Here is a 20,107-nt window from a genome sequence, read left to right on the forward strand (position 1 = left end):
TGAATCATTTGTTCTCATTGACTTTCTTGTGAGACACACATGATATTTTGTAATGAACAACAATGAAGTGACATTCTAATGTACTTGGAGTTTCTATTTGTTTGCTTTGTCAAAAAGGAAATTCAGCAACTGTTAATGACAGCAGATCTGCAGAACGATTTTTGTCTGTAGTCAGAAAAAAATCGTTATGTTGTCCAAAGATGGACTGACAGAAGATGTAAGATGCAGTGAAGGTTCAGGAGTACTTGCTGCTAAAGTTGAATTATTCATCAGACGTCATTGCCATTCTTTTCCACCTTCAATTGACAGGTGTGTAGGTGAGCGCATATGGTCACGTGCAAGGATACACACACATACACAACCAGGAAGGGGTGCTCGGGGTTGAGAACAGATGATTGGTACTATGTTTGTGTGTGTGTGTGTGTGTGTGCGTGTGTGTGCGTGCGTGCGGTAGAGGTCTCGTTATCACCACAAGTGTAAGGCTAAATTAGTCTCCACTATCCCTCCATCCCTCCATCACACCTGCTCTCAGAGCCTGCAGCTGTCACTAAGCACATGTCTGTCTATCCATCTATATGTCTGTGTATCTATTTATAAGGTTTAATGTTTCTGTCCTTACATCGATGCATGAGTTGCATATTATGCCAATGTAGTGCGTTCTTCTGCTAGGATAAATAATCTTTTCATTATTATTATTCACCAATAATCAGGATGGAAAACTGAATTAATAAATTTAAAAAATAGACTGGTACTACTACTAATGCTGCCACTGTCTGTAATATTACAACCGGTATGAAAAGTAACTAAGTATATTTACTCAAATTATGTACTTGAGTAGAATTTTGATGTTCTTTTTTACACTGCAGCTTTAGTTTCTTTAGACATTAAGATATCTTATAAAATAAGGGATTGTTACATTAAATTAAACAACTTTAAAGTGTTTATGCATCAATAATAAAAATCATAATGTAATTCATTAATTAAAAATTAGTACAAAATGTTAGATAATATAAACCTTTGGATGGGGGCATTCTGAGTAACAAATACTCTTTGTACACACACACACACACATATATATATATAGTACCTGTATATATAGTACATACACACACACACACACACACACACACACACACACACATATATATAGTACCTGTATATATATAATAAATATAGAAATTGGCCTGTTAAGATGTGCAACCCCTGCATCCCTTCAATGAGGTGCTGAGGTCTGTACAGATAGATGAAAGGGGATGGAGGATGTTTTATTATTTCTATACTAATAAAGATTCATTTTTCATTTATTTTTAATGCCAGAGGTATTTACATTTATAATATATATATATATATATACACACACATTTCCAGCCTAAAACTGATCAACATCATGTTTTTATTAAAATACTAAAAAATATATGTAAACCGTGCTCTGCTTCACGTCCCCGCTGCTTCTGCCCTTAACTAGCCTTTCTCCTTTCTCTTTGCCTTGAATCATTAAACTGCTGTATCTCTTTGCTCGGGTCTTTAATGTCTCTTCTCTGTCATCTCATTAACTAAAATGTTATGCCTGGCCATGTACTCCCCCTCCTCCCCCCTCCCACTCATATTGTGCAAAACTCTGAACAAAAGAGGAGCAAGGACGAACAAATGGACTAGAATAAAAGTGCACAATGGACCACAGAAGTAAAAGGTTAAAAGGTCGCCTTGGTCGTGACCCCGGTGGTCAGTTAGTAGTAATGTGGTCTGTGCTGCCACCACCTCAGCAGCTTGTTAAAGCTGGTCAGGTCACCGCTGTCTGCCCACACACAGCAGGATTACAAATGATGACGAATATGTGGACAATATATAAATAAATGTGAACAAATAGCCTATGTATTTTTGTCATGTCCTCTTGTTACTTCCACATTACTTTCTCTTTTTATGCCTTTGCTATCTTTCCACTTATGCTAACTGACACGGTGTGACCTTCCGCTCGGAGCCTGCAGAGACCTTCACAGTATTGCTTTTGAACAGGGTCCAATAAACAAACAATTACAAGAGAGGAAGACATATCGGGCTGAATTGCTTCACGATGGTGAAGCGTTTAATTTCTGATTTCACAGTCTTTTGGAAGAGGGGACAGGGGGCCGAGCCAAACAGCAGTCACTTTCCCAGGGACACACTCACTGCCTCTCTCTCTCTCTCACTCACACACACACACACACACACACACACACACACACTGTTATTTTCATGCCTTACCGTCTTTGAACGGCCTGTAATTATGTCTCGTAGCCTAATGTCACGGCTCCCATTTTCAATTTAATGTATACATGTAATGCATTGTGGCACTAGGAAAACATCCATCTCTATCTGGGTTTTTACATGCTGCTCATAACTGAATTGCATATTGAATAATTCAATTTGCAGCCATATATAATCACTAAATATTGTGGAGAGAGTGACCACAGTTTCAATACCCACCTAATGGATTGATTCAGTTATAACAGTGGGCTCGAGTAAGTAGTTTTCCTACAGGCTTGTGTAACCGCAGTGTAGCCATAAAGACCAACATTAAGCTACACGCAGATCAATACATACGACTGGAGAGGGGGCGTGGAAGATATCATGAGTAAGAGCATGATGAAACCTTTTTCCTTAGTGAAAGTTAAATGTCCTACTCATATAAAAGATCCGTTAACTCCTTTTCCTCTTGCATAAGATGCATTCAACATGCAGCTACCACCCTGGGGTTAGTAACCCTCAAAGAGTCACAACATACATCCGAGGGCTCACAAGAAAATTAACAAGTTAGGAAAGAAATAAAATAAATGTTTTTCTTCTTTATTTTTTGCTTTTCCTCTAAAAATACTGACATTTTTATCTCCTCGGGCCTTTAAAAACTATTTTAATTAAACAATCAAGAGTGAAAAACTGTATTTTTTATCAACTGAGAGTAGGAAACATCACTTTGATTGATTAAAAAGTGCTCACAAATTCTACTTTGAGGAGAGGCCGATTCTGAGCTGCTTTGAAGGGTCACAAGCCAAAAGAAAAGAAAAAAAAATGATACAGCTTCATGTTATGGAAGCTAAAATATTAATCAACAAGTAAAGTGGTGGAAAAAAGTATTCATACCCTTCAAGCTACTTAAGAAAAAGTAGGAGCACCAAAATTGAACTCCTGTATTAAAATGACTGATGCAAAAGGCCGGTTCCTTCCAAGTTGTTAAATATTAATGCCTTAATTTGTTAGCAGCAGGGTAATGGTGTAGCTGTTCCAGGTGCTGCTAGGTCTGACTAACGCACGTTATATACTGTTATATATATGTCACTGTCATGTTGTATGATACTATTAAAGGCAGCAGGTAACATTACAGCCTTTATATATTGCAGTGGAAAGTACAATATTTCTTTTTTCACCTCCGTTTTTTGTTCCATTTTTGCACAGATTACAGTTTGCACTACTACAACTGTTAAAACATGATGAACTGGGGGTTAAGAGCCCAGTCATGGCATAATTAATAAAGTAAATTAATGATAATGGAATATAAAAATAAGTAAGTATGGCGTTTCATTCTGAAATGTAGCAGGAACCAGTACTGAAGCAGGTATACTCATGTGAATTATTGTATTAATGCAGCAATTCTTACTTACACTAAAGAGTGTGAGTAACTTATGGGAAGCTCCACACGTGCGCTTGCCTGCTCCCATTGTTCCTGTCGTATTGTTCTCAGTGGATTTGTGTGTATCATTCACCCTCCTGATGCATCTGCCAGGCCTGGTCCATTGTCCAGCAGCGTGCCACACAAACAGGCATCAATTAGGCAGGCTGCGCTTTCTGTAGCAACGTGATTGTTTTGGCCTGGTCTCCATCGTAGCACCTGTCTCACACATGTTGGAGTCCTTTGATGGGCTGTAATTTGACCCCTGTTCAAATTACTCAGGGGTTAAAAATAGCTTGATCACGGTCACGTTCAGCTAATGATTAGTTCAGTTAACATCTCTTTACTGTACTAATTATTGCAACCCGACATGGGACAGCACGTATATAGCCATATTTCATTTAGGCCAGTTGGAGGGCATCGCACATATAAAAGGCTTATTATAAAAATATCTGAAGTGATCACCGTGGTCTGATTACTGCTCATCTCAAGAGGTTTTTAGATTAGGAAGGTCAGTTCATGCACAGCTCACTTGAACTGAGGGTGAAGAGATCTGTTAATAATAGAGCTCTGAATCATGACAGTCATCACTGGGTCACACAGGTTGTCCATTTAGTACATTTTATTCCACTCTTACACATCATCTATTCACTTGTTCATTTAAGTTTTTTCTGGCTCTGAAAAATGGATCTACATTTTCTTTTCTACATTTTCTAGTCAAAATAACTAGGTCTATTTGAATAGCTAAAGTTAATATGTATGATGAATTATAGACTTACATTTAGAATAGAGAGTTCGTACTTTACAATAATCGTTTATTTCATTTTTGAAGGCATCAAATGTGTTACCTGACTACAGAAATGTACTAATCTATGTAATCTTTGAGATATTTGGTGAGAGTGGCAGGAACTATGAGCGTACAACAGCATCAGATCGAAATGTGATCACAAAAGGTGGTCATGGGTCAATTGGCTAAATTGAGACTAGTTCACCAAGGCGTCAATAAATAATACAGACAATTTTTTACGAATTCTTTCCAGCCATAACAATGTGCAAAAACGTGTTTGAAACCAAAAAGCTCATTTTGTTCATTGGGACCATGGCTATTTATATACAGTATGTTGACTGATGTGCAAACCTCACTTGTTGGGACTGATTGGGTTAACTCTAGTCAAGAGTTTTGTTCTTCTGATTCTAGTTTTTAAATCATTTTAACAACTTTGAAATGTGAAACTCATCGACTAAAATTAGTTCAAACAATTTAGTTTATGCTGGATTGTAAAATGTGAGCAGTGTTCTGCTTTTTAGAAATTATACTAACTGCTCAGGAAGCGTTTTATGCCTTTATTAGAGAGTCGACAGTAGAGAGATGACGGGAAATGAGGGGAAAGTAAGATGCGGAATGACATGTAATAAAAGTCCACAGTCAAACTCAAACCTGTGGTCTGTGCTTCAAACCCAGAGCATCAGGGCACCACATTTCTATGTAGATTTGAACAAACATAAGTAACAGTAAAGCTGCAGTACTTCAATGGGCATAACTGTCTCAACCATTGCATAAAAGAACATTGTTAGAATAGGACTAGCGAGGCCATAAATATGTTGTTCACTCTGAAATGTCTTGATAGAAACATTTCAGATCATTTCTTTTTATATCGTACTATCGCAAGAGACTTTTAAATAAATAATGGTAAAGAAATAAAGTAAAGATAAAGGCATTTTACTAAACAGTATAACATACAATGTTGGCTCAGTAAACAGGCCTGAATAGCACCATGACGTGTCTGTTGGCTTCATGTCTGTTAGGGTTATACCAGGAACTTTGACATATTAGTCTTTCCAGCTCACACTGCAGGAAGTGAGAAGCGGTGATTGGATAATGAAAGCCAGAGCAGAGCGCAGTAAGGAGGAACCAGACTGCACTCATAACACATGTGAACAACTTGTTATGCACACATGAAACAATCAGAAATAAGCCTACACAACAGCGGACTAATGCTACTATATTCAGGCGGTGACCTACAGTGTTGTTATTGATCCTTAACTGCTATTAGGGGTCACGGAGATAACAAGGCTTCAAAAAGGACCCAGCGCACAGTTGGCTGAAATCACACCAGAGACCCTAAAAACTCCCACTGATCAAAGGTCAGTGCTGAAAGGATCAATAGACTCTGTCATAAAATACAGTTTCAAGCTGCAAAGATTGCATATTACTTATTGAAGTAAGCAAACAACACCTGAGTGTGATCATTATTTCAAACGTTTATTTTAATAATAAAAACTCACCTTTTTTATTACAGTGGATCAAATGCCAGTTTGTAAACAAATCATGCAAATTTAATGCAAATCCACAATGAATTATAGAAACATGAAAATATACAAATTGTAGCAGCAAAGAAGAAATCACAGTGCAAAAACAGGCACAAAAATATTAAAGTACAGTACAAAATAAAATCATCTTCATGGCGTCCCATATGTCAACATCCACTGACATTCATTTCATCTGCGCACAGGATGGAGCAGAAGTAAATATTATCTTGCATACAAAAAGATACTGTTAATCTGTTCTCAAACTTCATGGTTTACAAGAACCGCAGCTAATTAACCGCACACCAAAACAGGAATACATTTTAATATTGATCCCCTTATGTCCCTGGTGCATAGCCTGTGTGCATGTGTGTGTGTCTGTGTGCATGTGTGTGTGTGCAGGCAAGAGTATGATTATGAATATTTTAAGAGCACATTTAACATGGCGAAGCCAGAGCAGGCTCGGTGAGGGATTTGCGCCTACTCTTCAGCTAATGACCCCAGGCGCTTCCAGCAAAGCTTCTTCATATTTTAAAGAAAGTCGATAGAGCTGCAGCCCAGTCAGCAGCATTAAGATTCATACAGACGCCACAGGGACCCTGAAAAAATTAATAACACGCGTGTCTAACAATCCTTCCTGCGATTTAGTGGAGCACCCAAGCTTTCTGCCTGAAATGCAAAGTGGTAATGAACACACAGATAAGATAAATTCTGAACACGCATCCCCTACCCCTCAAGTCAATGCACAAACACACTCTTACACCCACTCCTTCCTTCGTCCCCCTTCTCAACAAAAACACCCATCACCTCCCCACGCTCCTGACCAAATGTATCCAAACACACTTTTTTTCATCTCCCTGCACTCTACAATTTTACTGTCTACTTTCTTGTGTCCCTCTTTTGTCACTCTGTCTCCTCTTCTCTCAAAAATGAGAAGAAAGGACAAATCCAAGGGCTCTTAAAGACCCAAGACAGCACAACTGAACAAAAGCGTCTTTTCTTTTTCACTTTGCCTGGCTATAATGAATTTTTCAAGACTTCTCATCTGCAGATGTGCAGAGGCATTGACAGGTCCTCTCCCTGCAAGGTTAGTCATTGTCTAGTACCCATCCAAACAGATTTTTACTTGTTTACATTTTGCCAGAGCCGTTCACACTGTGCTGCTGGTAGTATTTCCTATCTTCCTATTACATAGATTACAAGAAAACAAAACTGTGGTGAAAAGAGGGCTGTGAGAGGCTGTTACATTTTTGGAAAGCTGGATTGTTTATGCTGTTAAGAAGACATTTTTATTCCAATGATCAAGATGACAATGCATCCAACATCTCATTGAGTTCTTGCACCGCAAGGGAAGTCTAGACAGGTTGAAAAGTAAATGGCATAAACTGCACAGGAAATCTAGAGGTGTTGTACTGCAGTGGTCTTCCTTTAGCGTCAGGACAACATGAGAACAACAGTAGGCGATGCCCTCCCTGGGAGGCTAGACAACATATGGTACTGTCTCCCAGAGAACAACACACCACCCATGCTGTTTGGCAGCCTCAGAGTGTTTGTGTGTGTATATGTGAGTGTGTAAAGGCTAGTAGGGGTGCTTGTTGTATGCGTATGATTGCAGAAGATGGAACAAGAGAGATGCCTGCCAAAGTTTCTTTGGATTGCATAAGAAAAAAAAATGTATGAGATGTATGTATATATGTATCTTCCACATAGTCCAAGGGACTGCTGTGAAAATCAGTTCTTATCCACAGCAACATCATGAGCATATTTTTTTTAAAGTAATGAAAGAAGTAAATATTTCACTTTGTATCTGGATGTAATATAGTGCAACAATATGCAACTTTGGCGTGCTTGTTTGAACGAGACCATTTCAATGGTAAGAGGCGGCATATTGTTGAGGATGCAGGATTGAGTTAGTGAGCTGAATTAGACGGGCGGAAGTCCTGATCTTCTGTCTAGCAGAATAGTTTCCATTTTCATGTGTGTGAGTTAAAAGGGAAAGATGAGAATCAATAAGGCATTAGTGGAAAGCCATCAAAATATTCCAGAGCGATCTAAAGCTTATTACAACCCGTAGGTCAGGAAGTTGGATATCATTTATTTAAGGTGAGTTACCTTAAGACTACAGTTAAATCAAATTTATTCCGTCCATTTTGACCACGCCGTCTGCTTCAGTTATTCAGAGAATGCGTAAATTACAATAACAAGTTTCATATAACCTTTATTGTTATACAGTGTTTGTCCCTGAAGAATCTGGGTGACATTTAACAAAAATCGAGAGCATCTCTGCGGACAAACATCTCTAACTAGCCTAAATGCAAGATTCTGCGCCAATCCAAACAATGCAAACCCACAGCATATAGCCAATTCAAATTTTCTGGTGGAGGCATCTCTCTCATGATGAGAGGCTCATGTAAGCAGCTCATCAGCCGCCTGTTTGCCCATATGTGCCTCACACCCCACAGTCCCCAGTGGGTCCAGGCTCTGTGCAGTGATACCATCTCATCTGCCAACATGGACCACTCGGAAAAAAAAATTAACTCAGTCCCTCTTCTGGTTGGCCTATTCTGCCCTCACTGGCAAGTGTTGAGATCTGCAGAGATAATTTAGCCAGTCTGTCCTCCAAATCAAGTACCCAGTCAAGGGCTGGCCAGCAGAAACAGAAGAAATACAGGTGAATACTGAATAAGAGCAGTTAAACAATGAATGAGATGCAGAATCATGATGACAACTTAAAGTGAGTAGAGGCCAAATGAGGGCAAGCAGTCAACACACACAATGCATTAGCAGGAATAAACCTTTACAAATTTACTTTGATAATCAGGTTTCTAACAAACATCCTTGACTCCGAGCAGGAAAAGGAGAAGCAGTAGTTGTGTTTTGTCTAATCACTAAGGTGTGAATCCTCTGGGCCAGTACTGATGATGGCATATGCTGTGGGAAGCAGACAAACAGGAAAGCAGGGTCCAGTGTCGTATCTGTAGTGTGTGTCTGCAGGTCCCGCGCGGCGATGGTTCGCTTATCCCCCTGCCACCGCACATATGTTTGGGAAACGGAACAGTTGGACGTGGCCGAGGGCTAAAATGGGTCAGACCGACACAGATGGAGAAAAAACTCCCACTGGGTCACTGTCAGATGACTAACACCCACAGAAAAAAAGAGAGAATATGTGTGTGTGTCTGTGTGTGTGTGTGTGTGTGTGTGTGTGTGTGTGTGTGTAAGGGAGAAATGTAGTCGAATTTTGACAAATTCTAACAGCTTGCCAGAAACATTTCTCTTAAAACAAGGCAAGAAAAAAAAATACAAGAAGTTTTAAATTCAATTTGGGTCATGCAGTGCTCAAGTAACCAAGAGCAAATCATGAAAATGTGGACGATGTGAACTTAACTTCATGTATGAGAACCCAAACTATATGATCAATAACTTAAATATATATATATAAACTTGAATAACATAACAGTTGACATTTGGGATAAATTGAAAGCTTAGGGTTTTTCCCTGAGAACATGAAGGCTTCTCTACAAGATAAATCAATTGAGACTGCACGAGGAGCCAAACACATCTCTAGACAGATGGAGAGGAGTAGGAATTAAATGCACCTCTGTGATTAAATGGAAACATGCAGACCAATAGATGTTATATTCCATGACAAAAGACAGTGCCAATGAAGTAATTAAGCATTAAACACAACAACATTACATTATACTGTCTATCATCGTAGACATCTTTCCAAAACAAGATGTAAGTAATTAAATCTTTGCAAGCACATCCCACAGAGATACCATTGGAAATTTTCCCTCAAGAGGGGAGGTAATCTTCCGACAAAGATGTCCAACTCTTTCTCCGCAATCCATGTGTCAAAGCTAAAATGTATTCAGAGTGCTTCAGGCAAATGTCCTTGGTTGTCAAAACCTCCATTAGAAATGGAATGTGAGGCCATAATTGCGGAGTTGAAAGGTGACCTAATCATTTGTTCATTATGAAAACAGGGAAATTCCTTTCAGTGTAATCCTTTTGAGTTGATCTTTCAATACCATTTTCCGACACAAAGAGCTTCCAGATGAAAAGCATTGAGCCCAAAACACATTACCTTTCTGAATGTTGTTACCGCCAGTTATGTTTGTTTTTTGCACCCTTTTGTACATTTAAGGCTTTAAAAGAAACTTTGTGTAAGCCAAAGGCTTCCAGATGCCTGTAGCTTGTTTCTCTTTAGGCCTTTAAGTGATACTTGCTTTTGACGTAGACACAAACCATAGAGAATCATCACAGTGCATCTTTTACCTCAAATGAACCATGCCATCACATGAGGACACACAAGTCCCATTGTGCAGAATACAAGCGGCATGTGGGTGGCATGTGCTCTATGAGGCAGTCATATGTTTACAGTGAATCTCTTGGATGAAATTCAAGTTTGCAGCTGCAGCCTCGAAATAATTCATCGCTCGCCTTTTTACCCGGGAGGAGCCACAGGTAGTTGATGAAGTGGCAGTGCCAAGACTCCCAACTGGCGAAGACGAAGCGCAGCTGCCAGGAGTCAGCACGGCCAGATGCCGCTGCTGATGTACCATGTGTTCCAAGCAGGGCAACAGTGTGTTTGTGTGTGAGCTGGGGTGGGAGGGGAGAGACAGGAGCGCTTGCCAAGACATTCTCACATTGATGCCAACCTGACACATGCTTGGGTACTCCCCACGGTTTGTGTTACCATCTCAGCCCCTCTCACAGATCTGTGGGGGGTCCCCTCTTTCCCTTTTCCTTAGATGCAGTCCTTTGCCAAGATGGGAGTTGGCGCCTGCTTGCGGCCGTCCAGCCCATCAGTGGCGAGATCCTTTCAGGAGGTCTTTGCTGAATGGTATGTTGGCAGCAGGCCATTGCAACAGAATGCCAGCTCCTGGTAGATACTCTGTCTAATCGTGTTTTCTCCATAACCGTCACCATAACTCCTCATGTCTTGTCCTCTCAGCCCTCACAAACGGACATATACGTGATGCCCTTTATTTTCCTGCATCCATCATCCATCTCTGCAGGTCCCCAGTAGCTATAAATAAGTCTCTCAATGGCTCAGATTCCAGTCCCCATATAACGCAAGCCAAAAATATGGCCAACTTCCAGGAAGCAAATCCAAAAACATGGGTCGCCTGTGCCTGATTTCGCTTCATCGGAGACGACATTTGGTCATTTTTAGGTTGAATCCTTAGAAAAAGCGGCCGTGCCATCTGCATTTAAAAAAAAAACAAAAAAAACGAAAGACTGTGCAAATGCCATACGAATAAAGGGTTCTCTGGAAATTAAATAGCTGCTGGGATAGCATAGCATCCCATTGAATAGTGCTTTCCCCACGAATGGTCTTTGACGATACTATTCCTGAGAGTGGAGGGGAGTTCTCTGAAACAAAGGCTCCAATTTCGTTAGGAACATGCCATCCTTGTTTGCAGTGTAGGGGGTTTGGGGAGGGAAGTGAAAACTTTTTGAACGTGTGCCATGTCTGTACCATTCTCTTATCTGAGGCCCGCGACTGCCAGCTGGCGGCTGAATGTGCCCACTTGCACTGTGATGATGAAGCCAGCCAAGCTAGTTGGCACACTGAGTGGTAGGACTGGCATGTGATCTAAAGCCAAACACAGCTCTGTGTGGGGTAGCTGCATATACGCTGCACCCTACCTTCCCCATATCTGTGTCTCTGGTGAGAAGCCTCTGTGCAGGTCCTTGAAAATGTGGTGGAGTTAGGAACCACAGGATGACAGACAACAATACAACAAGTCCGTCTTGTAGCTTTATAATCAATGATACAATTATCTGAAACTAGTAGTCTGTGGAGCTGAAAGTACTACATCAGATCTGGTATCAAAATATATCAAATCAGGGGTGTTGTTTAGCTCAGTTGGTCGAGCAGCCGAACCATGTGCGAAGGCTCAGCCCTTGCTGTGGAAGCCCAGGGTTCGAATCTGACCTGTGTCTCTTTCTCGCATGTCATTCCCCGTCTATCTCTCCCCTTATTCCTGTCACTCTTCAGCTGTCTCTATCAAAATCAAGCTTGAAAAAAAAAAAAGCCCAAATAATCATCTTAAAAAAATAAAAAAAAATATCAAATCAGATATTAAAATATAAAAAGGGTGAAAATGATCTAATTAACTCATCCTTAAATCAATACAGCTGAATAATTCTCTGCACGTCGTGAGCCTATATGCATGTAAATGGTTTCATCTAGTAGTAAAATATGTTACGGAAGTGCAACTTCATTAAATCAACAAAACAAAATGTTTAAAAAATATATATATTTTGAAGGTCTCTGCTGGGTTTTTATGTGTGTACAGTACATGAGAGGCGGGAACCTTTGAGCCGAGACATGTTTCATGCCGGAAGATTAATGCCGCTGCTCTCGTCCTTGGCTTGAAGACGTGCCGGTGTGTTGTAGGTAAGATGGACATGAAGGACATGAAGTGAGTGTGTTATTGTTTTTAAACTCAGACATATTCAGGTGTTGTTCGCTGTAGTGAGTTCATGTCTGTGTTCTGTGTCGGTGTCGTCTTCAGCTGTCGCCATAACAACAAGCGGCGTCACTCACGAGTCCTGTTCAGACGTATGTCTGCGAAAAAACACAAATAAAAACTCTCTCTGCCCAAATATAATCCACTTCTTCTGTCCAGAAAACTAAACTGCTGATGATTAACGCCACCGACTTTACACATGAGCTGCAGTTAGGTTGTGACAGCTCTGTCTATGAGCAAATCATCCTGAAGAGGTCAGTTTGTTTTGTACGGAAGCCCTAAAAGGCCATACACACATACTTTTTATTCCACCCGTTTTCTTGTGATAACGAGATAATTAATTCGAGATCTCGAGAAAACAAAACGATAGTCTAGTGCAGGGGTCGGCAAATAAGTTTGGACCCGGGCCATGACCATGCTTTCCTACTGGGGGGTCTATTTTTTTCTATTATATTAAAAATAAACGTTATTTAACTCTAAAAATGCATTTAATTTAATTTAAAACATTAATTTGCTTCCATGTGCTGTTATTACGCCCACTGCTGCATCTCCTGGCGTCTGTCATGAAACAGGCAACCTGCTGTAACTAATGTATACAGCAGCGCAGATCTGTTTCCCCATGCCGCTGATGTGCATTCACATTTTTTAGGCTATTTGATATTTGAGCTGACCTTGTTTTTTTTTTTTTTTGTTTTTTTTTTTTTTCATTTAATGAAACATATTTGTTCACGTTGTCCGTTGCAGAGGGACACAGGCACTTCTATTTTCCACAGGTTACAGCGCAGCACGTGCCAAGCTGCTGTCACGTTACTTATCAGCTACTTTTCAATAATGTTGTGAAATCTGTGGAATTGTTGTATTTTTGACAGAAAACATGAGGTTTAAAAGTATATTTTAAAAAAAAAATATATATATATATATATATATCTTATATATTATATATATTTAAAAATAAATCAACGTCATCTAGCGGGCCAGATATAATTGATGGTGGGCCAGTTTTGGCCCGCGGGCCGCTAATTGCTGACCCTTGGTCTAGTGTATTGAATCAACTGCGCCTGTATTACAGAATGTATGTGAAATGCATGTAGCCCATGATATGGAGCAAGCAAACCTATTACTCCACTGTAAAATCCCTTTGATCCATAATTTCTGACAAAGGTTTGTACACTTGATGTCAGGACCATGCTGACTGTTCACTCACTCAGTATCAAGCATATTTACTGTATCATTTTGGAGCATCCTCAAAGTTCATTATTTTGAATTTGAAAAGGGCATTATGTGCAATATTTACTCTACTGTAAAATCCATTTGAGCCATAATTTCTGACAAAGGTTGATGGCTGATTGGCTAATCCTCACTCCAGTCCTGAGATCAAGTGTATCAACCTTTGTCAGAAATTATGTATGTATTATGTAATAGGTTTGCTCGCTCCGTATCATGGACTACATGCATTTGCCATACATTCTGTAATACGGGCGCACTTGATTCAATACACTAGACTATCGTTTTGTTTTCTCGAGATCTCGAATTAATTATTTCGTTATCACGAGAAAACGGAGGAAATTATCTCATTATCATGAGAAAACGGGTGGAATAAAATGTATGTATGTATGTATGTATGGCCTTTTAGGGCTTCCGTATTTTAGGGCTTCTGTACAAAACAAACTGACCTCTTCAGGATGATTTGCTCACAGACTGTCCTCAGGCAGAGTTGTTATAACCTAACTGCAGCTCATGTGTAAAGTCGGTGGTGTTAATCATCAGCAGTTTAGTTTCTGGACAGAAGAAGTGACTTATATTTGGGCAGAGTGTTTTGCATCTGTGTTTTTCGCAGACATACGTTCATTTTGTTTTCTCGAGATCTCGAATGAATTATCTCGTTATCACAAGAAAACGGAGGAAATTATCTCTTTATCACAAGAAAACGGGTGGAATAAAATTTATGTATGTATGGCCTTTTAGGGCTTCCGTAGTTTTGGACTTGAAGCTTCATGCATTTAGCAGAAAGCCTGAGTTTTATCATGGTCAGTGTGGGATGCAGTGTTTTATGATGATATTTGTGACTAAATGTGTGCTCCCTTTCCTCGTGTTCACCTAATGAATTATTTGACTAATCATATCATTTTTTGCAGTCTGTGCAACATTTAAGCTGCATGCCGTGGGAAACAGTGCCGTGTGCGATGCATGACAGCGCAGGAGAAGTGAATGTCAAAGTGACATGAGGATTTTTATTGTAAGATTTTATTTTTTACTTTATTTGATAGAGATAATAACGGATGGGAATTGATAAGATTTTTCCGATTCCATTATCGATTTTTTATCGATTCTCATTTGAGGGAAAAAAAGGAGAACAAGCTGTTTGATCAGCATCAAACTTCAGTTAGAAGTATCACAACCTTACAAAACCAACAGCGAGGTCAAAAGAGGCCCACAGCCTAGATAATAGTAACAATGTGTAACTACCTTCCGTAGTAACCACAGAGGTGGTCATAGCCACCTGGCTGCTGCCGCTGCTGCTAAGTTGAGATTCATCTCCAGTCCGAAGCGTGTCAAAAACCCAACATTCATTTAAAAATATTGCATGTTGTGTGCGCAAATGTTTCTGCATGTTCGTCGTGTTCCCTCCCGACACTGTTATCTCCACTTTGCAATGATTGCAAGTTGAGCTGTTGCCATCTGTTTTGGTAAAATGCAGCCAAACTTTGGAGCGTTTGATCCGAGTGGGTGCCATTGTTTACTACTGATTGCACTGCATGTGCGAAACTTGTGTAAGTTACGTGGCGTAATTAGTCGTGCTTGCTGGAATCGAGCGTGCGTAACTTCTTGCTGAAGTTACGTGACGTAATTCGTGCTTTCTGGAATTGATAAGAGAATCATTAGATAAACTGCCAAATGATTCCATGGAATTGAAACACACGGAACCGGTTCTTTATTCCCATCCCTAGAGACAGCTGAAGAGTGACAGTAATGTGGGGGGAGATCCCTAGAGACAGCTGAAGAGTGACAGTAATGTGGGGGGAGAGAGAGAGAGATGGGAATTACATGCAGCAAAGGGCCACAGGTTGGATTCGAACCCTGTGCTTGCTTGGATGCTCCACCAACTGAGCTAACCGACGCTCCAGATTATTAGATTTTAATGCTTTTATTAGGAGAACTTTGTGTGTCGCTGGATAAAACTAAGCTCACGTGCCCTTTCTTTCTGTTAATCACAGATTTCATCAGATCTGAGTGCATGCAAGACACAGAGGATGGAGCCATCTTGAGATTCTAACTCGGGAGAGTCTGAACTGTTGTTCTCAAACATGCCGTCAGGACTTGTCGCTGCTGCCTGTCGCTCTCTGAGGTGGACACTACCCCACCGGAAAACAACTTGTCTCAGAACTCATTGGCCATCAAAGCCAGTGCAATGGCCACTGGCAACTGTGGTTGTAAGGAAGGCTCATAAATGGACTACAGCACCATCATCAAGGATAAACCAGAGGCCGGTGTTTGCCAGAGCTCCAGCGTTTGGAGATAGGCTTGCTATCATAGACAGCAGTGGCAGCCATAGCTACCAGCGGCTGTATCGCAGCAGCCTCAGCCTTGCAGGCAGGATCAGTACCGCTCTCAACTCTGACTTTGGGGGTCTGGAAGGCAAACGAGTCTCCTTTCTGTGCGCTAATGATGCTTCCTACACAGTGGCACAGTGGGCAGCTTGGATGAGTGGTGGGACGGCAGTGCCACTCTGCCGAAAACACCCTCTATCTGACCTGGAGTACATCATCTCTGACTCCCAGAGTTCACTGCTGGTGGCAGGACATCCTTATGCTGAAACCCTGGAGTCACTGGCGCAGAAGCTGGGGCTACCGTGCCTGACACTGCCCCCGACATCTGACCTGGGCACTTCAGATGAGGTGGACACTCAAGAGAAGGAGACAGCCATCACAGACTGGGCTGATCGACCGGCAATGATCATCTACACCAGCGGTACCACAGGGAGACCAAAGGGAGTTCTACATACGCACAGCAGCATCCAGGCCATGGTAAATATTGTCTAAACTATAATTACATTCTAACCTCTAGTTTGATGGCAGAACATGTTCATCAGAGAGAAAAAGGTTGATTTGTCGCTTTAACATCACTGAGAATGGTGCAGCTGCTGCTGATAGACTACGAAGCTAGCAATGTGCGATATGTCATCGTTTACGATATATATCGTCAAAACATTCCCCAGGGTAAGAATATGTCATCCCACGATAAAAACGATAAATTCCTATTGATGACACATATATGTGCACGACACACTCGCCGCAGGAGCTCTTTCCTCACACTCCGGCCGCCAATCAGACATTCAGATCGGTCAAACCTCCACAGCCTGAAATGTCTCTAAAGCAGAGACTATCCAGGTGGATTCACAGACTAAACTCTGATACTCTACCTGTGTGTGTTATCACTTTGTTTATTTTATGTACCAGCTTCTAAAGCTTTGGCAGAGAGACATAAAGTAACAATAACAGAGAGCGAGCGCAGACCTCGATAAAGCTGTTATTAATCAGAGAAATAAAAAGTTATTTCCTGATTGTTTCACAGCGGTTACATTCAGCAGGTATAGACATGCCCACCACCAGCTCACCCTAGCCTTTATTATTATTTTGGTGATAGATTTCTAGTCAAAAGGATTAGGCTGAATTGGTGTTTATCCATCATCGTTTTATCGTTATAAATACCAGAAATTATCAGGATAAATTTAGTAGTCCATATCGTCCATCCCTGTACAAAGCTTTTGGCTAATTTAAGCAAGGGTCAGGCACGGACTGATAATCTGGCATACTGTGCATTTGCCCGGTGGGCCGACGTGCTATTTGGGCCGAAGTCTCCGTGAGCCCGCGTAGCGCAGGGCGCACGGCGCATCTAGGGCGCACGAGAAAAAAAATTCGCCTGGTTGTGGGCTGGGCTGGTCCAAAATGCCAGTGCCGATTTTTTTTGTCCCAGTCCACCACTGGCGAGGGTTGTCTGTGACACAACGACTCTTTGGATCTGTTCAGACTAAAAATTTGTATATTAGTATATTATGAAATTTCAACGTCTTCCTTAAAGGTCCAGTGTGTATTTATTTATTTAGCAGCATCTAGAGGTGAACTTGCAGAATGCAACCAACTGAGTACTAGAGTTGTCACGATACCAAAATGAGTAACCACGATACTATACCAGACAAAGTATCACGGTTCCGGGTATTATCGCGATACTGCAGCCTTTTTTTATTATTATATTTTTTATGAACTGCAATGTATTTGTACAAGTTATAAATACTTATTAATTACTTATAATGTTGTTTGGTGCATGACAAACATAATACTGGTGAAGTGAGAATTAGACTGAAACAAGTTTGAAACAACAACCTTGGTTTATTGAGAAAATGAGTGGTGCCACTGATGCCGCTGCCGTGGCAGACTCGCCGCTCGGGCCCGGTGTTTTCTGCCACGGTGAGTGTGTTGTCTCGTGTTTGTGACTGTAAGCCGTGCGCGTCTGGGCGAGACAGAACTTTAGCTTGTTGTTTGTTTTGAAGCGAATTTCTATTGAAGCAGAGCTGTCTTCATGGAGTTCGTTCTTGATGAAACTGGCACCGGTAGTATAGTAATCCACGGTAGTACCATGGCTGTGAAAGGCCTTATCTGGAACCAGTGTTTGATTTGTTCATTTAGACATGCTGTGGAAACATGGCGGTCTTCTTAGGAGAGGACCCACTCCCTCTGTATATATAAAAGGCTCATTCTAAGGTAACAGAAGCACAATGATTCTTACTTTGAGTTGATTATGGACTAATGAAAATATACTAATTTGTGCCATATTCTGCCAATAAAACCTTACACACTGGACCTTTTAAGACGTATTGACAGGAGCTTTAGTATTCTTTCTATTCTATTAAGAAGTGAAGTGACTATCCAGAGCTCTATAAATCTCATAAACATAGACACATAAAATGTCTGCATCTTTCTGAGTGTTTCGACACCCCCACATCTATATTTGACTCCCTGATTAGCATCATTCCTCTCTGTTCCAGTAGAGCTTCCTGAATAATCATTAATTTATGCCATTAAAGATCTCCTGAAGATTTTCCTGTATATTTTTAAGCGAAATTGACCCACATGTCCAATAGTGTGGAAAATTAAATCACTCTGGAAGACGGCAGAGCTTCATTTGTCTCGAGCTGGCTCAGGGAAGTGAGTGAGTGAGTGAATGATTAAGTGAATCTGTCTGTTTTCCTGGAAGGCACCAACATCAGGTTGTCAGAATTCTTGGAAAGCTCCTCTGTCAGGTTAATGTGTGAATGAAGACTTGAGACAAACTCAAAAGGAAAATAAATTCAGCAAATCACTCCCAAGTGTAAGCTAAACGTCGCCATTTCTGATGTCTTTGACACTGCGTATATATTCACTCAATCTGTTTTGTACAATTTTGGGTATTGAAATAAAACCCCAATTCAAAAGATGTGGAGATACTGTGTAAATAAAAACAGAATGCAGTGATATGCAAATCTTTTACTGACCTATATTCAATTGAATAATGTATAAAGATCAAATATTTAAAGTTTAAACACTAATTGTTGAAGTTTTGCATTTAACATCTTTTCCTCTTCTTGTTGCTCCAAAACCTACTTTTTACCTTTCAGCATTAATGGTGCCTTCACAGATGTGGAAGTTACCACGATACCATCACAAATTCTGACCTTCCACACTGGTATCTGGATGGTCTTTTTCCACCTTAGTCTTGAGGATAAAACGTCTATTATTTTCAAAAACATATTGAAATGTGGACTCAGCTGACCACAGCACTCTTTTCCGTCACTCACTTTCCGTCAGTCCACCTCAGATGAGTTCAGGCCCAGCAAAGTTGGCAGCATTTCTGGACAAAGTTGTTGTCAGTCTTACTGGTGAAAGCTTTAAATGCCAGTTGTATGTCTCACTTTGATCCGTCACTTACTGTTTCCATCGGTTGGTATTGATCATCTGGGAATGAGCTTCACTAATCAGCTATCACCTTTAACTTGCATTTGTAGGTGCAGCGCCAAACTGTGTTTCATGTTGGTTTTAATGCAGCGCTGCCTCGGGTGGTCAAAGGCCAGCTTTTTTTGGAATCGGCTTTGTACACGGACGCTTCAACTTTTCCTAATAAATGGAACATTGAATACCAATCCCCTAACCTGATTATTGAGACTGTGCCTGTGGTGTGTTCTGTGCATGGTGATAGTTAAAGTCGCCAACATCACGAACAGTGTCAGAGGGGTACTGAATGCCATCTGAGTGATCAGAAAGCTGCAGTGACATCTGTAACAAAAGACCACTCCGCACTGACCTACATGGCCTAGTTGTTGGTGCTGTGATTTCAAATGCCGGCTCTTACAGCCAAACATTACCATGCGTGTGTGTTTCTGCAAGTGTGTCAGCAATTTGTGGTTGTAATCTTTCGCTGTATTAAACAAGATTACACTTTATTATGCGCTTACACAAATATACAGTGAATGGGGCATAGTAACCACAACACATGTACAATATAATGCAATTTAACTCAAAGGTACAAACTTTTCTCACACAGCCTTAGCCAAAATTTAACAGTAAGCCTATCAAGAACACAATTTCCCAGCATGCAGCTCAGCAATGTTCTAAGTGGTTTCATGATGAAGCTCAATTTCCTC

The 20,107-nt window shown here is 40.7% G+C and overlaps 1 protein-coding gene across 5 annotated transcripts in view; it reads left to right on the forward strand.

The window, feature by feature from the left end:
• The first annotated feature begins 12,251 nt into the window (after positions 1-12,251).
• acsf3 (acyl-CoA synthetase family member 3) overlaps positions 12,252-20,107 on the forward strand; it is a 70,231-nt gene continuing 62,375 nt past the window's right edge. For 3 of the 5 annotated variants that reach the window (XR_003462725.1, XR_003462726.1, XR_003462727.1), the window contains exons 1-2: positions 12,253-12,384; positions 15,648-16,457. Coding sequence is in view for 2 of the 5 variants with exons in the window: in XM_019253881.2 (XP_019109426.1) it covers positions 15,738-16,457 (720 nt within the window). In the remaining 3 variants the exon portion in view is untranslated. Of the gene's footprint in view, positions 12,385-15,647; positions 16,458-20,107 lie in introns of all 5 variants that reach the window. The other 2 variants (XM_019253881.2, XM_010735718.3) reach the window with 2 other exon arrangements.

Source organism: Larimichthys crocea, chromosome VIII, assembly GCF_000972845.2.
Source record: "Larimichthys crocea isolate SSNF chromosome VIII, L_crocea_2.0, whole genome shotgun sequence".
In the NCBI taxonomy this organism is placed as follows: Eukaryota; Metazoa; Chordata; class Actinopteri; family Sciaenidae; genus Larimichthys; species Larimichthys crocea.